Below are 21605 nucleotides of genomic sequence, written 5' to 3' on the forward strand. Positions count from 1 at the left end.
AATGTGTTGTGATTGGTTACTAGATTTTTCATTGATGGTGCGTTCCTGAAAGAGTTGGAAGTCAGTAAATCCAAGAACCTGATTAGATGACTCGGCAGGTATTTTTATTTTTTGAAATGCAAAAAAATAAGTAGTATGCTGTATTGTTAATGATACCGGCATGGCTCTATCTGGCCAAGAACTAGCCTTTTTCTGGAACGTGCTAACGCCAAGGTATCTGGAAAGCTTCATCAAATACAGGTAGGTAGGTAAACGAAACACTTAAAATAGAGAAGCGTTCAGATTCATAATCATTTTATTGCAGAAACGACAAGCAAACAGCACCGAAAACAACTGTTTAAACTTAAAATAGCTTTTAAAGTGTCCGGTAATTGTGTCGAACATATTAAAATGCCTCCAGCCTAGAACTCGCCGTGAAAGGCGCCGTCTCTCCTCATCGAGAGTCCACCCTCTGCATGACTCCTGGCAGTTTGAAAATATAAGACAATCGACTCATCATCATTAATGTAGCTGAAAAATAGAAAGTCACATCTTCTGACAACACTGATGTTAAAACGAATAACTTGAATGTAATCGAATAAATGGTGGGTTTTTTTTAGTAACTCCAGGCTAAGCTGCAACTCCCATTCTCAAGGTTAAAACCACTGCATTTGGAAAACATTAAAATGTGGATGCTTTAATTGAAAATGGCAATGGCCACAGGAAACATAAAACATGAAGTAAAATATTGACTTCTCGTGTACAGCAGATTGCATGAGTCTGATTCTGAGTTGTGAGGACAGCACATTGATTCCTAAGCTAATACTGGAACAAACCATGAAGTTGCAGCAGACTTTGTTGCATAAAGCAAATCTGTTCAATTTACAGTTTGAGTATATCACACTAAGCTTGATTTAAGTGAAGTCAATACCTTTCAGAAATGGGTGTAAAAAGTGAAGCAGCTATCAGGATTTGCTTTTATATATAATTGTTACCACAAACATGGCGGGAAATTTCCCCCCACTGCAGTTCTGTTCATGATCCAGCAATGTTTACCAGAGTTAATAAGTTAAACTTTAAACTATGTTCTCTCACACCATACCCATTTTATTTTAAGTTGTTATAAGGAGTTCAAAAATGACATTGTGATGTTAGGTAAAAACATAAATAACTTACAAGAAATTAAGTGAAATCAAATTTAATATGAGAATCCTTGACCCTAATAATGATTCCACTTAATCCTGTGCTTAAATGCTGATCTTGCATGGTGGAAACTGAAATTACTAGCACCTAAATCAGATTTAATGTCAGGCAATATTTACTCCAGGGAAATGCTCAGATGTCTGCAACACTGAAAGACAATCAGACTTAGATTTCCTGCAAGCTTTCACTTTATCAGGAGGCAGTCCTGCGCCATATGCTCTTTCTGTACCAGGGTGCACCTGAACCTCTGAGTGATCTCTGGGGTTCACAGATGTGCTCCAGGATCACATGATGGGAGGATTCTGCAATGTCATGCTTTATGTTATGTTAAGAAGACACAAGCCTCCAAGGCTGTAGTCACCCTTCTTTGCAATGTTGCTAGTGAATTGTGCAATGGTACCCTAGATTCATTCTAATGTGACATGCCAAAATGATTGATGACATTAATTTGCCCCCACCCCCGTCGTGTCATTGTTAAAATAATTGAGTGACAGAAAGTGAATCAGTTAGCCTGGCCTCCGATCTCTGTAACTCTGGTTTTACTGGGCAGTTCACCTGATAAAGAGGCACAACTTTATTTTGCAGGACAGGTTTTTTCTCACTCAGGAAAACACCTACTGATGTGATGAGCTGCAGTGCTTCTAAGCACCTTTAGCCAGCTGTTGCTGTGATTTGGTGCTATATAAATGAAATTGAATTGTATTGAATTGAACTGAATTTGCCCATAAACTGCATTTCATTGCCTTGTACTTGTGACATGTGCAATGACAATAACGTTGAATTCTATTCTATTCTGATTAAAGATTATTACAAACTGAATCATTGCTTGTTTTGTGCACCCATATCTCATGTTTGTTTGTTTTTTAACACAAAGAAATACTGAAGCTTAAAAACTGACTGATACCCTCGATGAAAACTGACTGAAAGACTCGATGTCTACATCGAGTCTTTATATTTTGCTGGAAATATAGGAATAATTGCAATGATTTATTGAAAGATGAGCAAATATATATGCAGAAACAAAGTCTGTGGCATGGCATATTCTCAACAAAGCCTGAACTCTCTTAGCTTTCTGGTAAGTTTAAGTAGTCTTCAGGAATAGTTCTCCAGACTTCTTAAAGGACATTCAAAGCTCTTCTTTGGATTTTGGTTTCCTTTTGTACTGTTCTCTGAGGAGGCCAATCCATGACTTGTGTTTTTTTTGGTCTTCTAGATATGCTTTTACCACATCTGCAGTGTGTTTTGCATCATGGTTATGCTGAGAAATGAAGGCTCCCCCCCCCCCTCTAATAATTGTTTTATGGCTAACCTTACATTAGAGCCATTTCTTCAGCAAACAGTCTTAAGTGAACAGCAGATGCATCACTTTAAGGGCCAGATGCATGTCTTTGCTGTATCCCCCCCCCCCCCCCCCCCTCTCCACCCCAATCAGCTTTTGATATCTTTTAGGCCAGCCACTTCTTCTTTTGTCCTCTACCTGTTCAGTTTCTGTCAATTTTTTTAGGAACACATTACACAACACGCAGAAATATGCACCTTGTTGGTGCAAAAACAGCATTTTATGCCTGGTGATCTTAAAATTTTGTGTTTTTGTGACAGGCTGCAAGTAAAAAAGTGCATGAGGAAGATTTAGTTCACTGTGTAGACACAACACTGGCTCGTTCCGTGACTTAGTTTCTTTTTTAATGCTTGAATGATTTATAGGTCTGCAGTTTGTGGCTTATGAGCCATTGCTCAAGACCACTTTAGAAAAAAGTACAAGAAAGTCTGGCTGCTTGGAAGCAATATATAAATAAATAGAGGTGGCTCAGTACTTTCACACAGTGTTGTTATAAGTAAATCAAGTGTCATTGCCAGCTCAAGAGAAATCTTCAGTGCGAGTAACATACAATCACTCTTTACTATAAAAAGGCTGATTATTATCAATACTTAATACAGCAACTACTTGATTGAAATTTCAGTAAGCCGGTTTAAGTGAATTCCTTTTTTATCACTTTATAAAATGGCACTCTTTGTCTTATTCATTCAGGTTGAATATTTCTAATTTGCTTTGGGTGAACTGCTGAGTAAAGAAAGCACCAAAGCTTTCACGTGTCTACCTTTCATTTGCTTCAGGTGAGGCTTTTATGTTCATTTATCTGATGCCAAGATCTTATCTATATCTGCAGGGTCAGGTCAGGAGAGTGGAGTGGAATGGTAAATTACATGCTACTGCTATGCCAATGAAGGCTGGATGAATATGAAATAAAGTGCAAAGGGTCAGTCCATTTAACACCTGGCTAACCAGTCGTGAGTGGGATGCCTTTGCACCGCTACCCTCCTCCAAGTCTTCAGATGTGCGCGTGGGTGTCTGTGCTGAGACGTGTTTAAAATAACTGTTTGTGTGTGTGAATGGATGGATTTGTGGTGTCTGTGTGCTCTTATTACTCCTCCCTGAGACTAATGGGATGCGTACGCGTGCGTTCTCATTACCCTTCTCCGAGACTAATGAAGTATGTGTGTGCCAGCATGTGTAAGCGAGTGTGTTAAATTGAACTGCAGTTCTGCTCTGCTGTGTTCAGACTGTTTCATTAAATGATAAAGTTTACAGATGACTCCAGCGGGATCATTATTTAGTAGGCTCGCCATTCATTCCACGGCAGCCACCTCGATCTTTATAAATGACCCGCTGCAAAGAAAGACGGAGGTTATTTTGCACCGCAGGGTTAAAGACAAATAACTTTATTATTCTTTCAGGAGACCACCAGAGCCAGCGTGTTTGCACAACCAATTTGCGCTGATATCCAAGATCAGATTTTCTTTTCTTTTTAAATTTCAGATAGTGAGATGCTGCATAAATAAACATAAGATACATTTATTACATAGTTGTTTTTTTCATTATTTCAAAAGAAATGGTCGCATAAATTGTTGCAAATATAAATTAAAACACTTGAAAAAGTTGCTCCATCTTCTACTTTTTAACCCACAAGTTAGACTGGGAGGCATCAGGGACTTGAGGAAAATAAAAGTAAACGATACAGGCTTAGAAAGTCTTTCTGACAGTTTCCTCTGGTGCCGTCTGAAACTATCACCTGTCTCATCTCATTCCGTCTGCTAACCAGTCACTCTTATTTCACTTCCCTACTCTTAATCTTGCCACAGTTTTCTCTAACCTCTTTTTCTAAAACCTTTCACATCTTCTAATCTTTAAGTTAATAAGAAATTGTGAGAATATTATGTTATTGTTATTTTCTTTTTGTCTTACCTGCAGAATTCACAGCATTGCTTCCATGCCGGTGCACTCATTAAGGTCTGCTAACAGTAACCCGAGTTTATATTAGTGCCACGGTGAAGCCGTGAACCCTACTTTCGCAGCTTTGATCTGCCTCTAACTCCTGTGTTATCTGTTCAGTCACCTGGCATGTCTTCTGCTGGTATTCACAGCCCCCTCTCGCTCATCCTTGATAGTGGCAGTGGGTGAGGAAAGTAAGTGATAACCAAGCAGGCCTCTTTCTCCTTGTCTTTCCCTGTAAATTGAGCTGCTACATGACAGTGCTATTACCTCCAGCTGCCACAGCTAAATCAAACACTTAAGTGTGTGAGTGATTACCTACACTCCTCACAAGTGTCCTTATTCCTTCCTCTTTCTTAGATTCCTTCTGTCTCTTTTGCAGAAGAATCGCAGGACACAACAGAAGAGGGTGTATCCCTGCAAACGTATCGCTTGTTTCTTCAACTTAGCGTTCTTTAGTTTGATGTGACTTGTCTTGGGGACTCTAGAAGTTCATCATGTGTAGAGGGGGACATTATGTAATAGATGAGTCTAAAGCATTTACCGGTCTATTTTTTAGAGCTAGAATTTTCAAGTGCCCTGCTGTCTTGGACAAAAAGAGGAAAAAAAACCCATGAATGATTATTTATTTTAGAGTATTGGACTGGACAGATGGATCTTAAAGCTTGAAATCCGTAGCGCAGTTCCCACTGCTCTTCCTCACATCAGCACTGCTTATGTCAGACCTGAAATTCTCCCGCTATAGTTCTCAAACAGAATTTGTTTTCAGTCTCATTACAGCTGCTGCTCTCTCCCTTCCTCACACATAATTACACTTTCTACTTAAGCTGTCAGGTTACATGTTAATGTGATTGTATGTAGGACTTGAAGTTTCTTCAAGAGATTTTTGCCAACTTTTTTGCGTTTAACAAAAAATCTGTCAAAGCTCTTAATTTACATCTCTTCTTATTGCCGTATCTCTTTCTCTTCACCTCCTGACTCCTACGCTACAGGAGCCCGACTGAGCCAAACATTATCATTTCAGAGAACACACACACACACACACACACAGAATGCAGCACAGATGGCAGACATGGTCTCTTTCCCACACATGAATAGGTAAATATTTACCATCCCAGATTGTCTTTCTTCCAATCTCATCCTTCTTTCCTCCACCTTTTTATACCGTATACTTATTTTGTCGCTTGCTGCGTTTTGTTTTGTTTCCCGTCCCAGTGGCCGTGCCTTCATTTTGTCACAGGCCACGTTCACAGGCATCTGTTGTTCAAACATACACATATTTTAAATATCCGATGACGAGGCTCGTTCTGTGTCTATGGGGACTCGTGCACGTATGTATTGAACGTGTGAAGTCTTTAGCAAACAAAGAGTTGATGGTGAGATTTCTGAAGCTTAATTCAGCCCATCCAGGCTGATTAGGAATTAGCTGGAGATTTTAATAGTAGAGTTTAGCCTTCGTGATGGTTCCCTGTCCCCCTGTGCAAAACTTAACTAAAACCTAACTAATAGCTAATGGAGGCTGCTGTCTATGGGGGTGTTGTCCATTTGCCTCAGTGAAGCAGGAGCAGAAGTGACAGAGAGGAAAATACACAGACAAAGACACATGATTTTCTTCAGCAGCGCCTTTTAAGCACCTGCTGAAGTCTCACCATTAGTCATTAGAGTAGCGATTGACTGTATGCTCTTTCTTTTCTCTTCACATGTGTAATATATTCTCAAGGTATTCATTTGCTTTCCATTATAACACATCCATGGTCTCGGACTTCATCAAATAGTGACCAAATTAAATGCAGGTTTTCATGCATCCTAAATATATATTTATGGTTCATATATGGGGAGATTGTAAGTTGTCAGTAGGGGTGAAAGCGGAGGATGTTTATGCTTTATTTAAATCCTGCTGAGTTTAACATATGAAACTTCATATTTAGACTTTGATGATGATGCTTCTTTCACAATCTATTTTTAACATACATTTATTTTTGTCTGTGTTTTGTGGCAAATAAGACCCTCTGTGGGCTTTTCTTTAATAAATATAAAATCTTTATTTAACACTTTTGTCACTCACTCACTTTTAATGCCTCAGTTATTGAAATGTCCTTTTCTGCTTTCTGTTTATCTCCTTTCCACACACAGTTTTGGGGTTTTTTTTGGTAAATCTTTACTGGTTTGTCTACTGGTTTGAAAAACACGCATTTTTAAATATGTCTGAAGGTTCTCAGTCATCCAGGTCATCGGAAATCACATGATAGGGTGGGGCCAGTTTTCACAATGAGCTCACCCCAAACCCTGGCTGATTGGGACCTACACCCGCTTTCACACCTTGGCTCATGTGATTAGGTAGAGGATCATCAGGGGGTCCTTTGTCCCTCTTTGGGGGGGACACTCCCACTGGGTTTAAATCTGGGACTCCCCATCACTGACTCTTAGAACTGCAGAAGCTTCTCGAATGAGAGGTGAAACGTCTTCAAGCAACTCAAAGAAGTCCAGACGCTTTTCTTTCCAAGCTCCTTAGACTACGCATTTTTAAAGCGCGCATCCTCAAAATTCTCACAAGCAACAGTTGTAAGAGCAGCATTAGAGCGCTACTGAATATCAGAAAGCGTTTTCTAGGCGTATAGGTGTAAAATAGAGCTTAAAAAATTCAGTGGAAGGATACAAAACTTGCAGGCTTTATTAAGGATTCAAAGACGTATGCATGCCTCATCCGCTGTTTAAATTATGCCCGGTGTTTTGTGGCAAATGTTAATACAAGGTTAAAAAGACAAACCAGTGTTTCAGGATTTGAAGTTTGTAAAAATAGCTCTGTTCTGCACCGCTTTAATTGAAAGCGAGTTGAGCTGAAATGTAATTTTACATCTTTTCCTTGATTTTTTTTTTACTTCCCATCTTTCTTTCTTTGGGTCTATCTTTGGTTCTTTGTTTCTCACACTCTCTGTTTTTGAAAGGTGAACAATAACAAGATCCATTTCTCCTCTCTCATTTTAACAAGGACAGTATCAGTGTGGTTCTTGTTCATTAGTATCACATATCACACCTCTGTCACCCTTAGATCTGGAGGAGGCAGAGGTGTCAAAATGACACATGTGCGCACGCATATTTTTTTACCCTCTCCTTCACCGAAAGAAAAAGCCACAGAAGTCGATTCGCACTAGTTCCTGCTCTTTCCCTCAGTATTCCATTTTTCTTCTGTTATTTTGCACCCCTGGCCTGAATTGTGCATTTTTCTTCATAGCAGCAATGTGTGAGTTTCTAGTAGTATTACAAAAATGAAAAGCACCTAGTGCCTGCCTTTAACTCCTCACTGCCACCACTACCCAAGGGCAATAGGAAATTAGATATACGTGCCCTCTGGAGATGCAAGAAACGTCTTTGTATTTAGAAAAAAGTGCTTGTTTGTTCATAGTGCTAATTTTATTTACCTTCCCTACCACTGCGTTAATAAAACAGCTCAGGGGATTATGAGCAAGAGCTTTAAATAGCAGTAAATTAGTTTATTCAGTATTTCTTTTATCCTTAGAATAGATGAGCTTTTCATTTTGTGTGTGTGATTAAATCTCATGTGATGCACAGGCTTTCTTAATTGTGGCTTGTAGGCCACACTGACACAATTGGGAGGCTCATCATCAGAAAATGAAATATATATTCTCATTTTCAGGATACTTTAGCTGACTGATTGTTGTAGGAGGGTACAGGCCTTCACTAGTTAGTTATTTGAAATACTCAGTAGAACTGCAGTTTCAGAAGATCCAAGGAATCGGTTTTAATGAACGATCGGGAATTATACATTTATTCAGCCGTTTGACCATTCCTTGCACTGTGTTTTAAACGTAGCTCCACTTCTCCATATGATAGTTGTCAGGCAGATCTGAGAGGTCAAGGATGCCTGTGCCCGCAAGCTGTGATTTAATATTAATGACCAGCAGCCAATTGGAAGTCATCAATAGGTCAGAGGTTATCTTGGGGTTGCAGATGCAGGAAGTTAATGTAATTAAAGATGCATCACATTGTCGATTGCAGAGAAAGTGTCTCTTCCACTCTTAATTTCTTTGTTGAGCTGTCTTCTCTTTGTAAGGCCCTTTAATATGCCTTTGTGCGTTTTGATTTTTGTCCAAATATCTTGTGCTTTGCATGGATTTTCATCCAAACACTCCTTATAGTTGTCTTTTTCTGTGTGTGTAGCACATCTGAAAGCCTTTGTAAGAAGGAAAGTAACTGGAGAAAGAAAACAGATTGAAGGCATAAATAGAAGGCTACATGTAATGGTCTCGTGAGTTGTCTTTGACAGGGTGCTGTTACATGAGGATGCTCCTTCTGATTCCACTCTGTGCCTGTTGTACTTTGATAGAAAGCTTGTAGTCAGTGGTTTGGCTTATTTAAATATACATTTTATTTTCTGTTCTGTTTAAAACCTTTTCCAGTTTCAATTTTTACAGAAGATTCTATTGGAAGGCCAGTTTCCCAAAAAATCATTTAGATTCCTGTACTTGTAAAATGCTTTGTCTTTAGAAGAATTCTCTTGTGCTACTTTGGGCTTTTGGGCTAATTGGCTGTTAATTGGAAGAAATAGTGATAAATAATAGTAATAAATGCCTAAATGCCTTTGGGATTAGGTGTTATCGCTGAAATTTGTGGTAACACATGCTGTCAGTCTCAATGGGAATGTCATGTCCTATAGGTATGCACCTTTTTCCCCTATGGAGTTCTTTTCCAAGCCACCCAACAGCTGTCAATACAAACAAAAATACATGGAAGAAATCATTGCATTTATTCCCACAACATTCTACTGGCCCCGATTAATCCAATGAGCCAGCCGGTCAATAATCAAATACTAATGATCGGCAGCAGAGGTTGCTAATTAGGTTTTGATTGGCTGAATCCTCCTGAGTCCACGGGGAAAGGCACTACCCTCCTTTCATGTTGTGGTGCCTTAGATAGTTCAAAGGTGCACAGCAGCAGTGGACAAATGTCTGTGATTTCCAAACTCGGGCAGAATCTTATGTAATAAATTAGGTAGTAGTTGGCTGTCAGTGATTGTATTGTGATTTGTTTTTGTGTGTGAAACCAAAGTAAAAGTAGTTCCACAAGATGGATAATATGAACCAGTGGTCCTAAAGTGCTGTAGATTGGTTTCATAGCAAAAGTGGATCTTTTGCTGTGGATTTTTAAAAGGTAAATGTTGATAACATGATGTTCTATGACATGGTTTTCATCTAAAGTAGTGTCCTGTAACTCTTGGTTGCACGATACAATTTGTCAATAAAGCTAGTGCAACACTTTTTGTGCTACAAAGTAGCTACCAGTATCTTTACCCAATCAGCTGAAATTGTTTAGTGTAACAAAAAAGAAGCAGGACAGACATCCATTATTTGAGAGGGATTAGTTTCCATTTCAGAGCAATAAAAATAGAGATGAATGCCTTTTTTATACATTATTTGTTTTTAAAATGATTTTCTAGGATATAGCAAAAACTTTGAAATTCCAACTAAGTGTCTCTGTCTTTCTTTCTCTTATAGAGTCCCTGGTGTAACTATTGCTACAGATATAATCTGTGGTTTTCCCGGAGAGACTGAGGAAGACTTTGAAGCAACCATAGACTTAGTGAAAGCCTATCGATTCCCCAGTCTTTTCATCAACCAGTTTTACCCCCGACCCGGTACGCCTGCCGCCAGGTTGGAGCAAGTACCAGCACATGTGGTGAGTGCAGACACGGACAGAGTTTCGATCAGATGCTCTGAAACATGCCAATTAAAGAAGCAAACTTTAGCTTATTGTTACTTAAAAATGTAAAAGCCTTTTCTATACTTGTGAAGATTTTGCATTATTTTAGTATCACTAATCCTGAGATGTATGGAGGAGTGACTGCGAGAGAACATAAATCAAGCTAATGTGCTCCATAGACATTTATAGACATTATTTAGCTGAAAATCTTCTTAAATAATAAATTGTCTGAAGCATTTTTCTCTCGACTTCCCAGGAGATCTACATGTTATTAGTAAACGTTGTCTAACGGTGGTAACAGTCTCATCTGAACACATTATTGTTCTTTGTATAACCACCCAACTTGCGACACATCGCTTCTCTAGCTTCCTACATCTCCCCATCTGCTGCCAAATAAAACAATTAACAGCTAATAAAATCTTAATTGTTTGCAAAGGTGTGTGAGTGAGGGAGGGAGTGAGAAGCAACGCAGACTGAGCATATCACACTCAGTCACACCAACGTTTTCTTGACCTTTTCGCTCATGGATTTCTCAGCTAGATTGCTGTTTGGCGGAACTAAATTCTTATATAATGAGCTAAAGCGTTCATATGTATTATATCAATGCTAAGTAATAATGAAGTTGAACTTTATGATCACGCCGTTGATTATACACATTTTTTTCTTCATAATACACTTTAGCAATAGTACACCTTGTGATTTTTTTTTTTCCACTTAAGGAACTAAACTTAACACGCGATTATTTGCAGTTGTTTGTAAAAATCTTTACTCGTGGAAAATTATTTACTATTACTAAAATATGATCCTGTTTCTAAAGTTATTGGACAAAACATGCAACAAAATGCAACAGCTCACATTACTGAAGTGCTGCCGTTTGTACTTCTACCTGAAATATTTTCTTTGACCTCCTTTTTCTTTAGTTTGACCTTTTACATATGCTGTACTCTATACCGTGTTGTCTTCTTTCTTGCCTTTATACTCCAATACTCTGTGCCATCAAAGTGTTGACACATCTCTTTCAAGTGGAGTGTCTTCATAAGTCATTCTCTTTTTCCCCTTTTCTCGCCTTCCTCACTTTGCTCTCTGAGGAGAAGCCGGGTGCTTCCTAGAGGGATCAATCCCCAGACACAACCACACTGCAGCTTCTATTCTTCTTTATTTCCCTCTTCGTCCCTTCTCCTCTGACCTTTATTGTCTGTGTTTGGATTATAGCACAATCAGTCCAAGACTTCATTCAGCTTTTTGAGTTTGAAATGTGACATGTAAGAAGACCTTTAATTGTCAAATTAGCATCTTTTTGTAAGACAAGAGCTTACAAAACTGCTTCAAAATAACTCAAAACACTGTAAAATCCTAAAAACTGGACTTCACTGAACTGCAGTGCTCTGCTTTTAATACATACAGAATATGGTTTGGCATTTTGCTGAAATAAACAAGCTAACCTAATCAAGAAGCTGATTGAATGTAGGGCTGTGCCATTATGGCCTAAAAGTACTATTGCAATTATTTATCATGTTTTTTTTTTTTATCGATTTTAAGCATCAGAAATATTTTTATTGTAGTGTCAGTTAAATATAACACTGATATGTTAACATTATCGTTATCTTTATTCGTGCTGCAAATCTTTGCATCAATATAAAATAGTTCCTAGTTATTTAAATTCATAGAGTCACTTAAAGTAAAGTAAATTACAATGTAAACATATTTGATATAAAGAAGCAAAATATCAAGTCTTTCAATTCTTTCATCGTGGCTGATTAATGGATGTGAATAAAATTTATAACTCAACATCTATGAGATCTCTCTCCATTTCCCCTGTGATGCACTGCCACTTTGGTAAAGTACCATATTTGTCCAGTAGGTAACTCTTTTTCCTGAAGTCTTACTAGTAGTCGTAAGTTGTTACTCACTGTGTTTATTGGACAAATGGAATACAACTACGGGACTACATTGTGGATTTCAGTGTTCTTGGTGACCTGGATGGTTACCAGTGCTGGGAATAACAGCATTGCAAGTAACGGCGTTACTAACAGCGTTACTTTTTTTCAGTTACAAGTAATCTAACTAATTACTATTCCTATCGTTACAACGCCGTTACAGTTACTAACAAGAAAATGCGGTCCATTACTATTTTTCAACAAACAGACGGTTGAAGCTGTGTTCAGCTTACCGCATCTTATATCAGTTGTACGGAAGTAGCTGACTACGCAAGTAATCTGGACGCTACAGCTTTAAGCAGCTGCGTGCGCTCCCGCGGACGGTAATCACGATCACTGTCTAGCACAACACCTGGAGCTAAGGGGGCAAAACAATAAGTTAGGACTGTCGATATATCGAGTTTTTTAAAAATATCGATATTTTTATACGAGATATAAGATGTGACAATATCGTTTATATCGATATAGTCTTTGTTACGTAATTATACTTGTGGAGCCGCAAGTTTGCCTCTCTTTCGTCAACTTTTGACTCTACGCAACGATACTCTGCCTCGCCTCTCTTTCACTGAACACAACTCCCCCTCCCCCATCGCTTCACCTGCAGGCAACGACAAGATATACACGGCAAATCTCCGTTAACGACTTACCACCCATCGCCCTGTGTGTGGGACTGGACGGCGTCAACGTGTTAATGAGCTAACCGCGCTAACGCCACGCAGCCCAGAGGGGCTGCACAGCCTAAAATCCTTTCATTTTCTCAAAAGTTGATAGCGCGCCTTATGTATGAATTCTGGTTGTGCTTGATGACCGCGAACCGATTTTATGTGGTACACGGCGCTCAGCAATCTGTCAAAAAATGTTTTGGTACGACTTTGGTAAGCTACGGAGCTGCACCACTTGATGGATTGTCAGAGCATTACAGCTACCGAGGAGCCTCGCGGAGTGATACGTACTGTGCTTCAATGTAATATTACCGTATTGTGTGTGTATAAGGACCATAAATGGCACCTGTTAAGAGACATGGTTACGAAGAGGATTTCAAACTCAAGGCTGTCAGTCACACAGTAGAACTTGGGAACAGAGCAGCTGTGAAATCTGTCTTTGTTATTATGCTCAGCGTCTTTTAGTTTACATTTTGACTGCACAATTGTGAGCTCTTTGTTTAGCACAAAAACAACATAGTTTTCTTTTATTTATGGAGCATTATTATTTAATAAATGCTCATAATTTATTTTTGAGTAATTTTTTTCATGTACATCTACGCTGTATGTTAATAAAAGTGCCTGTGTGACATCTGGGACACAGCGTGACTAAGAACTCTTTTTGTTCTTTATGGCTTTAAAAAAATATCGAGATATATATCGTATATCGCCATCCAGCTAAAAAATATCGAGATATATATCGTATATCGCCATCCAGCTAAAAAATATCGAGATATGAATTTTGGGTCTTATCGCCCAGTCCTAGCATGAGTGCTGCTGTTTGACTGCAGAAGAATAAAGTAGTCGTGGTAAGCCGATCACATGACCACTTAAAGACAAAGCAACAAGGTGATATATACCAGTTTATAAATTGTGTTGCTAGGCCACGTAAAACCACAGTCATGATAAACAATATATACGCGGCGTTTTTTCCTCAATAGTTTCGTCACATTTACTGTCTAAGGACAGCGCTAGCAAGCACTCTCTACTTATGAGCAAAAACAAACAAACAAACAAAAACAAAAAACAGGACGTTTTAAGAGTGACGGCGAGAGAGAGAGAGAGAGAGAGAGAGCGAGCAGAAAAAGAGAGAGAGAGCGAGTTTTGATATGTGAGAGATTTGTGACATTTAGCATGTTTGGAGTGTGTAGTTGTCTTGTGTAGTTAGTTTGTAGTGTTGTGGACAGTTTTGTGTTGTGTGTCAGAACAATGAGGCGACTGCTGTCTCCAGGTAGAAACAGGAGTGATACACCTGCTGCTGTCAGACCTGCAGGCATCAGGCTGTGATGTTCTCCTTTATAGTGGACAGAAATTGTTTTTTGGGAGTGGCACAAATAATTTGTGTGGCATCTTATTGAGTGCAGAACAGCTGATTGTTCTGTAAATAGTTTGAAATGGTTATTTAAAAAATCAAGGTAAAAGGTAAATAACTTTGTTGTTTGCAAAACTTGTGCATAGGATTTTAAAATTGACAATTTATATTTGCATTTAAAGTTATGAAATGTGATTCATTAAACATGTTTGTGGTTGTTACACTAAAAAATATAACTTTTTCTACTCTGATTTTATGTTTTTTGTCTGATTTTAGATCAATTGTGTTAATACAGTATGTCAAAATGAAAACATAAGTTTACATTCAGACACGTGAGGTTGTGCTGAAAAGGATGACACCAAACAAGGCAAAGTAAATAGTTTTTAAAGGTGAAATGTGGAGGGAAAATCAAAAGTAGTTAAAAATGGCCAATTATACCTGGGACCCCAGGGTATAATTTTTTTTTTTTTTAAGTAACCCAATAGTTACTTTTCAAGTAATTAATTACTTTCAGAATATTGTAACTCAGTTACTTTTTTGAAGAAGTAACTAGTAACTATAATTAATTACGTTTTCAAAGTAACTTGCCCAACACTGATGGTTACACAGACACACTGATGAGGCTCGCTTTTATAGACATCTGAGCTGATGCTGGGCAATTCACGAAGGTAACGTGTTCCTGGCCTTTATGTATTCTTCATACTGCGATTAGCTGTGTTGCATGTAAAGGATCCAGGACTTCATCTCCTGCCACGCCAGATGTTTGCATTTTGTCTTGATGATCTGTTACCTGTTGCATTTCTGTTTTTCATCCTAGTGTTATTAGGCTGAAACATCACATGCAGGCATGTGGAGTCAGGCAGTGATGAAGAGAGCGCTGTATTTGCTTTTTTCTTTAGCGCCCTGTTGGCAGAGCGCTCATTTTGAAAATAGTTTGATCATCGAGCACGATTGATATAAAAATTAAACTGTGTAGCCCTAAATAGATGCCGTGATATGTCGGTCCAAAACCTGTGACCTGGCAGTCACCCGTGCCGTGTTCATTGCTCAGTATTGCACCCAGATACCATCATGGATCCAGAAGTTTTAACTGTACACCAAAAACATGCTGGATATTTCTTATCTTGGTGAGGCAACATCTGTGGTTTAAATAGTTCTCAAATTGATACTGTTGCACTGAGTCACTGGGTATACTGGAAAAAAATCATTGTAATAAAGAACAGACTTGCCTCACATGGACAAAAGTCCATATTTAGGTGCCTAGAATAAGATGGCAATCATTTGTTTTTTGTTATTAAACTTTATAGAAAATGTACATTTTGAGGAACAATTTAAAAGTGACAGAGAATGGTATACATTTCTTGTCAGAGAGACAAGAAATATATACTCGTGTGGCTCTCTATACCGTACACCTGCTTCAGTGGTTAACATCACTGCATCAGTCAGCATGCACCTGTTTTCAAACACAAACACACACAGCAAACAGACGACATCTAAGCCATGTAGGGTCGGTCATTAATAAAGTGCACCAGATGGTTTGTCTGGAATACAACTGTGTTCAATAGCCACAGGAGGGATGGATGGAGAACTAGATGGATTAGGAATGGAGGTCTTAGATAAAGAGTGTGTAGGAAAGGAGAGCAGATAGAAAGCACTGCTGAAAGGGAGATGGAGGAAATAATGAGACAGGAAGAAACGCATAAAGGGACATGTCCACCGTGATGCATGTTGGGGGTTCTGCACAGCCTCCTAAATGTGGCCGCTGATGTTGATGTAAATGTATGTAGTGAGGTTTTTCATAGTTACAGTTTGGTTTTGAGGGAAATAAAGTAAACCATATTTACTATATTGTACCAATGACTGCTAATGGGTCACCACAGGGCATCTTCTATGTCCGTCTTGCCCTATCCCTTGCATCCGTCACACCAGCTGTCTGCACAAACTGCTTCTCTACTCCCTTGAATCTTCTGTGTTCTTGCCCAGCAGCTCTGTATTCAACATCCTATCTCCAACATATCCACTGTCCCTTCTCTACACGTGTCCAAACCAGCTTTGTCTCCAAACCACTCAGCCTGAATTTGTGTCTGATACACTCATTTCTAATGTTGTCCATCTTGGACACCCTCAATGAAAATCGCAGAATCTCTGGTCCGGGCTCCTGTCTTTTTGTTAGTGCCACTGTCTCCTGAAAATACATCTGTATTGTACTGATGAGACTCGATGTCACTGTGTAGAAACGACTCCTTTTCAAAAACGAGGTTTTTTTTCACGCTTTGCTGCTTTGGCACTCGATGAGCTGAGGACAGAAAAGAGAATTTGGTGCAAATATTTGGTCATTTCTAAATCCTGATTTTTAAGGTTAAATTGTTTTAATTTGACATTCTATTCTCTAACAAGCAAACAAATATTTGATTAGAAAAATACAGTCATGAGTGAAGCCTGTCCATCTTCACGTCCAGCTGTCCTGTTCTGTTATGACCTGCTGTATTAGATGACTTATGAGAGAATACTCACTTTAGATTCGAGTGTAGGAAAACACAAAGAACAGGAGACCACATGGATGGAGAGAGAAAGCTATCGTGTTGAGAATAAAGGGAAGTGAATATTATTAGCTTGGATCCCTCTAATCATCCCCAGGTGACTCGAACCTAGCCTTGATGAATGAACTTGCTAAGTAGAAGCTGTTTGGATGTCTGCTGGTGAGGCCGGGTTTTCCAGTGAGCAGCTGCACGAGACAAAGAAAAGAAAAAAGTGATAGCGAAAGAGATTGGCTGCTCAAATGGGACAGTGTTTTTAATTTCCCCTGGTTGTAATTGGTTAAAAACTCCATTACCCACGAGGCACCAGTGCAGTAGCTGTCAAAGTAAAACAGCTGGCCAGCCACCAGTAGCTCCATCTTCAAGCCTCTGTATCATCTATCTATGCCTGGACGCACACTCAGAAAAATCCACGCTTCCCCTCCGTCTCTGTCTGTATTTGAGACAAAACACTCCTACATGCATAACAGGGGAGCTAATAACAGTTGGTTAAAGGGAGTCTAGCAGGTATTAAGTTGAGTTAATGGTTAAATTGCTGTCTATGCTAGGGAGGCCTACATTTGATTAATGAGCTCCTAACCCACTAATAATAGAAGACATTGCATTTTAATGATACTTTTTTTTTTCTTTTTTAATTCAAATGATTTTTTTCTGTGTATAGGTCATCAGTGCGCTGTTATAGCTGGAGGGAAAAGCAATAATAGTGTGTGAAAAATAAAGTAGGCTTTTTGACTGAAGGGAATTTTGTTTGATGTTGAAGAAGGACGATTGTGGTGAATAAAGTGTCATTTTTTTAAATTTGGAGAAATTCTTAATTAGAACACTTTGACTGTTGGTGCACTTGAAGCATATACTCTCAAGAAAGCTTTTCAAAACCCTTTGGAATTATGTAGATATCATAATTGATTACTCACAAAATGTGATTTGATCTTTTTCTAAATCACAGTTATAGACAACAATAATCTGACTAGACAAATAACACAGCAACAGCCATACTTATCATGCCTTATTGAACACACTGAGTAATCACTTTACAGCCCGGGCTCGAGAAATATACGAGCCTCGGTGGTAATGACTCCCCAAAAGCTACTTGGAACCAGGTGTTCCATTAAAACGAATGCAATTAGAAGTGCAGGTTGTAGATGTGCTCCACCTTAAAAACAAAGGTGTACAAAATCTGGTTACTTTAGAAGAAGCATTTTACACTTTTGCAGCATTTCCTACTTTGTATCCATCAATCTATTAAAAAAATGGGTGGCAAGAGCTCTGTTGCTGCTCTCCCTAATAGTAGTTGTGCCACAAAGATACCACCAAGAACAAAATGTGCAATTCGGAAAGAGCTGATATAATCTAAGGACACCATGAAGGAAATCAAAAGAATTAAGAACAGCTCGGGCAATGTTCTCATATCTCATTGGATAATGTTCTGTGCGCAGATGAGACAAATTGACCCTTTTTACCCTTTTATCTTAGCTCTGCACAAACCCAAATTTAGAGGGGAAAGGCAACAAACACTATATGTATTTTCTCATTTTTATCCCTTTATAGTCCCCACACGTGAGATTTTTGTAGTCCTCTGCATTTAACCCATTCACTCTAGTTTTACACATTCATGAAGAGACGGGGTAGCTGTTGGTGGATTCGGGGCGAACACTCTACCTACTGAGCCATCCCTTCCCTGTACAACACGGGAGCTGCATAGTTTGGGGCTGTCCTGCTTCATAATGCCTCAGGCTTGGATGGCTTGCAGTCACTGATGGAAGAAGGATTTGGTTATTTTAGGAAATTTTCAGCGACCAGTCTTCGATCTAGTACTCGGAGGAGACGTTGGGTGATCCAAAGTCTTTGGATCTGGCTAAGTCAGGGGCGTGGCTTTAACCCTGGTCAAATGACTCAGGGGGCCTTTTCATGCCAGAAATGTTGATGAACTGAAAGTGCTTTGTAGGAGATAATGATCCACAATTTCTCTTATAAGCAGATACAGGAGACTCATGCTGCTAAATAAACTTTGCTACATTTTAGCAGTTTGCATTATATATCTGTGGGACAGTGGTGTGGAAAGCCTCCAGCAAAAGTCCTGGGCTCAGGTCCACTGGCCGGTGCATTTCTGAGTGGCTTTTTCAAAGCCATACATTGGCTTTGAAATGTTTAACTGGCAATTGTAAACTGGGTGTAGGTGTGAATATCTATGTGTTAGCCCTGTGATAGTCTGGTGACCCCGCCTTTTGCCTTATGACAGCTTGGATAGACTCCAGCCCTCGCACAACACTGATTTGACTGAGCGGAAGAGGATGGATGAATGATGAAAAAAAGAGAGAAATATTTTTTTATACGCTTTGTTTAACTGAGATAGTGGGTAAGAAAATGTTAGTTTAGTGACCTCTGTGAGAGAGGAAGGTCATAAACCCCACTGTGACCACTCTGTGATGCTTTAGGAGGTGTAAATCCTTCACAGGCACAACTCTGCAGTTGATGCCTCAGGTTCTTTGACTATAGATATAATGACGCTCGAGCTCTATATCATTAACATCTGTTTGCCATTAGGGAAAGACAAGTGGGCGCATATTGGTGACCAGAAGCAATTTAAGTATTGGCAAGATCATTGTTACCTTGCCCCACAACACACAATCATTTTGGCATGCTGGAATAATACCAGTATGGGTTTCATAGACACACACGTGCAATTACACAGAATTCTACTGCCTTGCGTCACAGAGTCATGCAATCGATATTTTTTTGTGAATTGACAAACTATGCGCAGGGCCTCACTGAATTGCAGTATATACACAAAAATACTCATTAAAAACAGCTTCTGCTTGTCATGTACAGAGCTGGTAACTTACACACAAAAACATACATATAAAATCAGTCACTCAATCATCAATAAACCATTTAGAATCCCGTTATTAGTTTTATGTTTTAAGTCGGTGAAACTAGCAGTTGTTTCCTGGTCTTAATATTGAATCTTTTCAGATGGTGTCGTTAATGATCACAAAATCAGAGCTTGATCAGATCAACTCTTTATGAGCTTTGTGCTACTACTTGTTTATTAGATAAGATAATTGTATTTTTTATATGATGGCTTTTATATTGTTTACTTGTGTCGCCACTGCTCCTGCGTTGGAATTTGGCTACATTCATGTAATGTCACTTCTGGTTTTATGAAGCATCCGTCTCTGGGGACAACAACAGATGGATGTCATGATAACAACCATTGTTCATCATCACCCTGCTGACAGGTCCACACGCTCACGGATTGGCTTTGCATTGCCGGGTTGTCACTAACACAACCTCGACAGCATGCAAAATTAACTTCGAACATGCACCCAAACACACGCAGATGCACACACACATATCTGTGTACAGAGGGAAAAGTCATACATGTAATGCAGAGCGTTTGGAAAACTTGATAACATTAAAGATGTCATGGGATCATTTTTAGGTGAGGCCAGAATGACTATTTGGACAGATGTCACATTTAAACAAACTAAAGTGTGATGTTTGGTTTGTTTAAATCAGACTCTGGTTCGTTTCCCTTTGGTGTGGTTTGCTTGTAAAAATATGAACATGATAATTGCACTCGGGTGCAGACCGATATATCTGCACCGGAGGAAGTGGTCTAGGTCCGGTTCACAAACAAACTCCAGAGCAGTTTGTCACAGACCGGTTTAATGTCAGACTATATTTTCGTGTTGTGGATAAATACAACAAAATGAAATGAAACGACCAAGACAAAAATTATGATTTTTTTTTTTTTTTTTTAAATATAATAATAAACGCGAATTCAGTGTGTAATTGTGTGACTTTATTAGCAGCGTCCTTCTGATATGCACCAACAACACTGAGAGTAACATCCTCCTCTCTGTCCCTTATTCTCTCTGGTCACTATGGTAAAGCGTAAATATTTCTTTCAAAATAAGACACACAACTACAACACAGGGAAACAGAGTTAACGATAAAAACTTAGAAAACCATAAATTTCACACCCGAGCCTCAACTCTCGCGGCCCAGTACCAAACGACTCGCTGACCAGTCCGGGGTTGGGGACCGCTGATGTAAATGATATTATGTGTTTACAGATCATCTGCGGTCTATTTGAGTTTTAGTCTACACATCTTTACCTCTAGACTATAAACTAATACAAATGATTAGACTTTTACTGCTATAGCTAAGAGTGTAGTTCTTATTCTAGGACCCACAGACAGAGCAGTTGTGGGATAATGAGAGCATTCAGCTTTCTTTAGCAGCTTTCCACAATAGTCGGGAGGTTTAAAGGAATTTTGTAGCTCCTATCTTAAAGGTTAGGAACAGGTAAGTTGACTTGAGAATATTACAAAGCTGTAGGATTTCAAATAATGAGCTGAGGTTTCCACCTCTTTCCGATCTGGTGCGACACTGGGAATGTATCTCTTTTTTTCATGAGTTTTTATCTTTTAACAGCTTTTTTTAGGCTCACATTATCTCTTTTTGTCTTCTGTTTGTCTGTTTTTATGTTGATCTTTGAATCCCTTGTATTCATACCGTTGTCCATATGAGTGTACAGCTTTTGTTTTTTGTGTTAGTCAGTATGTGCCTTCGAGTTGGCACGTTGTTGTTGTTTGTTGTGTTGGTGCGTTGTGTGTATGTGTGCTGCTCCTGAAAAGAACCAAATTCTGCTGAGTATTCATTGGGGCTTGATAAATCCTTACCTGGAGTTAAAGCTGTCTTAGTTGCACTCTCTCACACAAGCACACCATGGAGCATCAATGAATACAGAGTGATGGTAAAAGTTATGAAGGGATGATAAGAAGGGGGAGAAAGGTGTTGAGGAACAATGATGAGATCGCTGCTCAGAGCCGAGGTGCTCAAGGCAAAAGGAGAGAGTGCAAGAAATTATCAAGAGACATACTTACGTGGGGGAGAGTGGGCAAGAGAGCGAAGAATGAATGATTAGAATGAGTTTTCCCC

General features: G+C 39.1%; 1 protein-coding gene across 4 annotated transcripts in view; it reads left to right on the plus strand.

Annotated features, from left to right (window-relative positions):
- The window catches only part of cdkal1 (CDK5 regulatory subunit associated protein 1-like 1), a 281165-nt gene that overhangs the window by 199241 nt on the left and 60319 nt on the right, over window positions 1-21605 (plus strand). For all 4 annotated transcript variants that reach the window (XM_085473177.1, XM_085473178.1, XM_085473180.1 and 1 more), the window contains one exon: window positions 9967-10147. In XM_085473177.1, coding sequence (XP_085329303.1) covers window positions 9967-10147 — 181 coding nt within the window. The remainder of the gene's footprint in view (window positions 1-9966; window positions 10148-21605) is intronic.

The sequence above is a fragment of the Copadichromis virginalis genome, linkage group LG11 (genome assembly GCF_057382275.1).
Source record: "Copadichromis virginalis isolate Kocher_CV1m ecotype Utaka linkage group LG11, C_Virginalis_male_GT1.1, whole genome shotgun sequence".
Lineage (NCBI taxonomy): Eukaryota > Metazoa > Chordata > Actinopteri > Cichliformes > Cichlidae > Copadichromis > Copadichromis virginalis.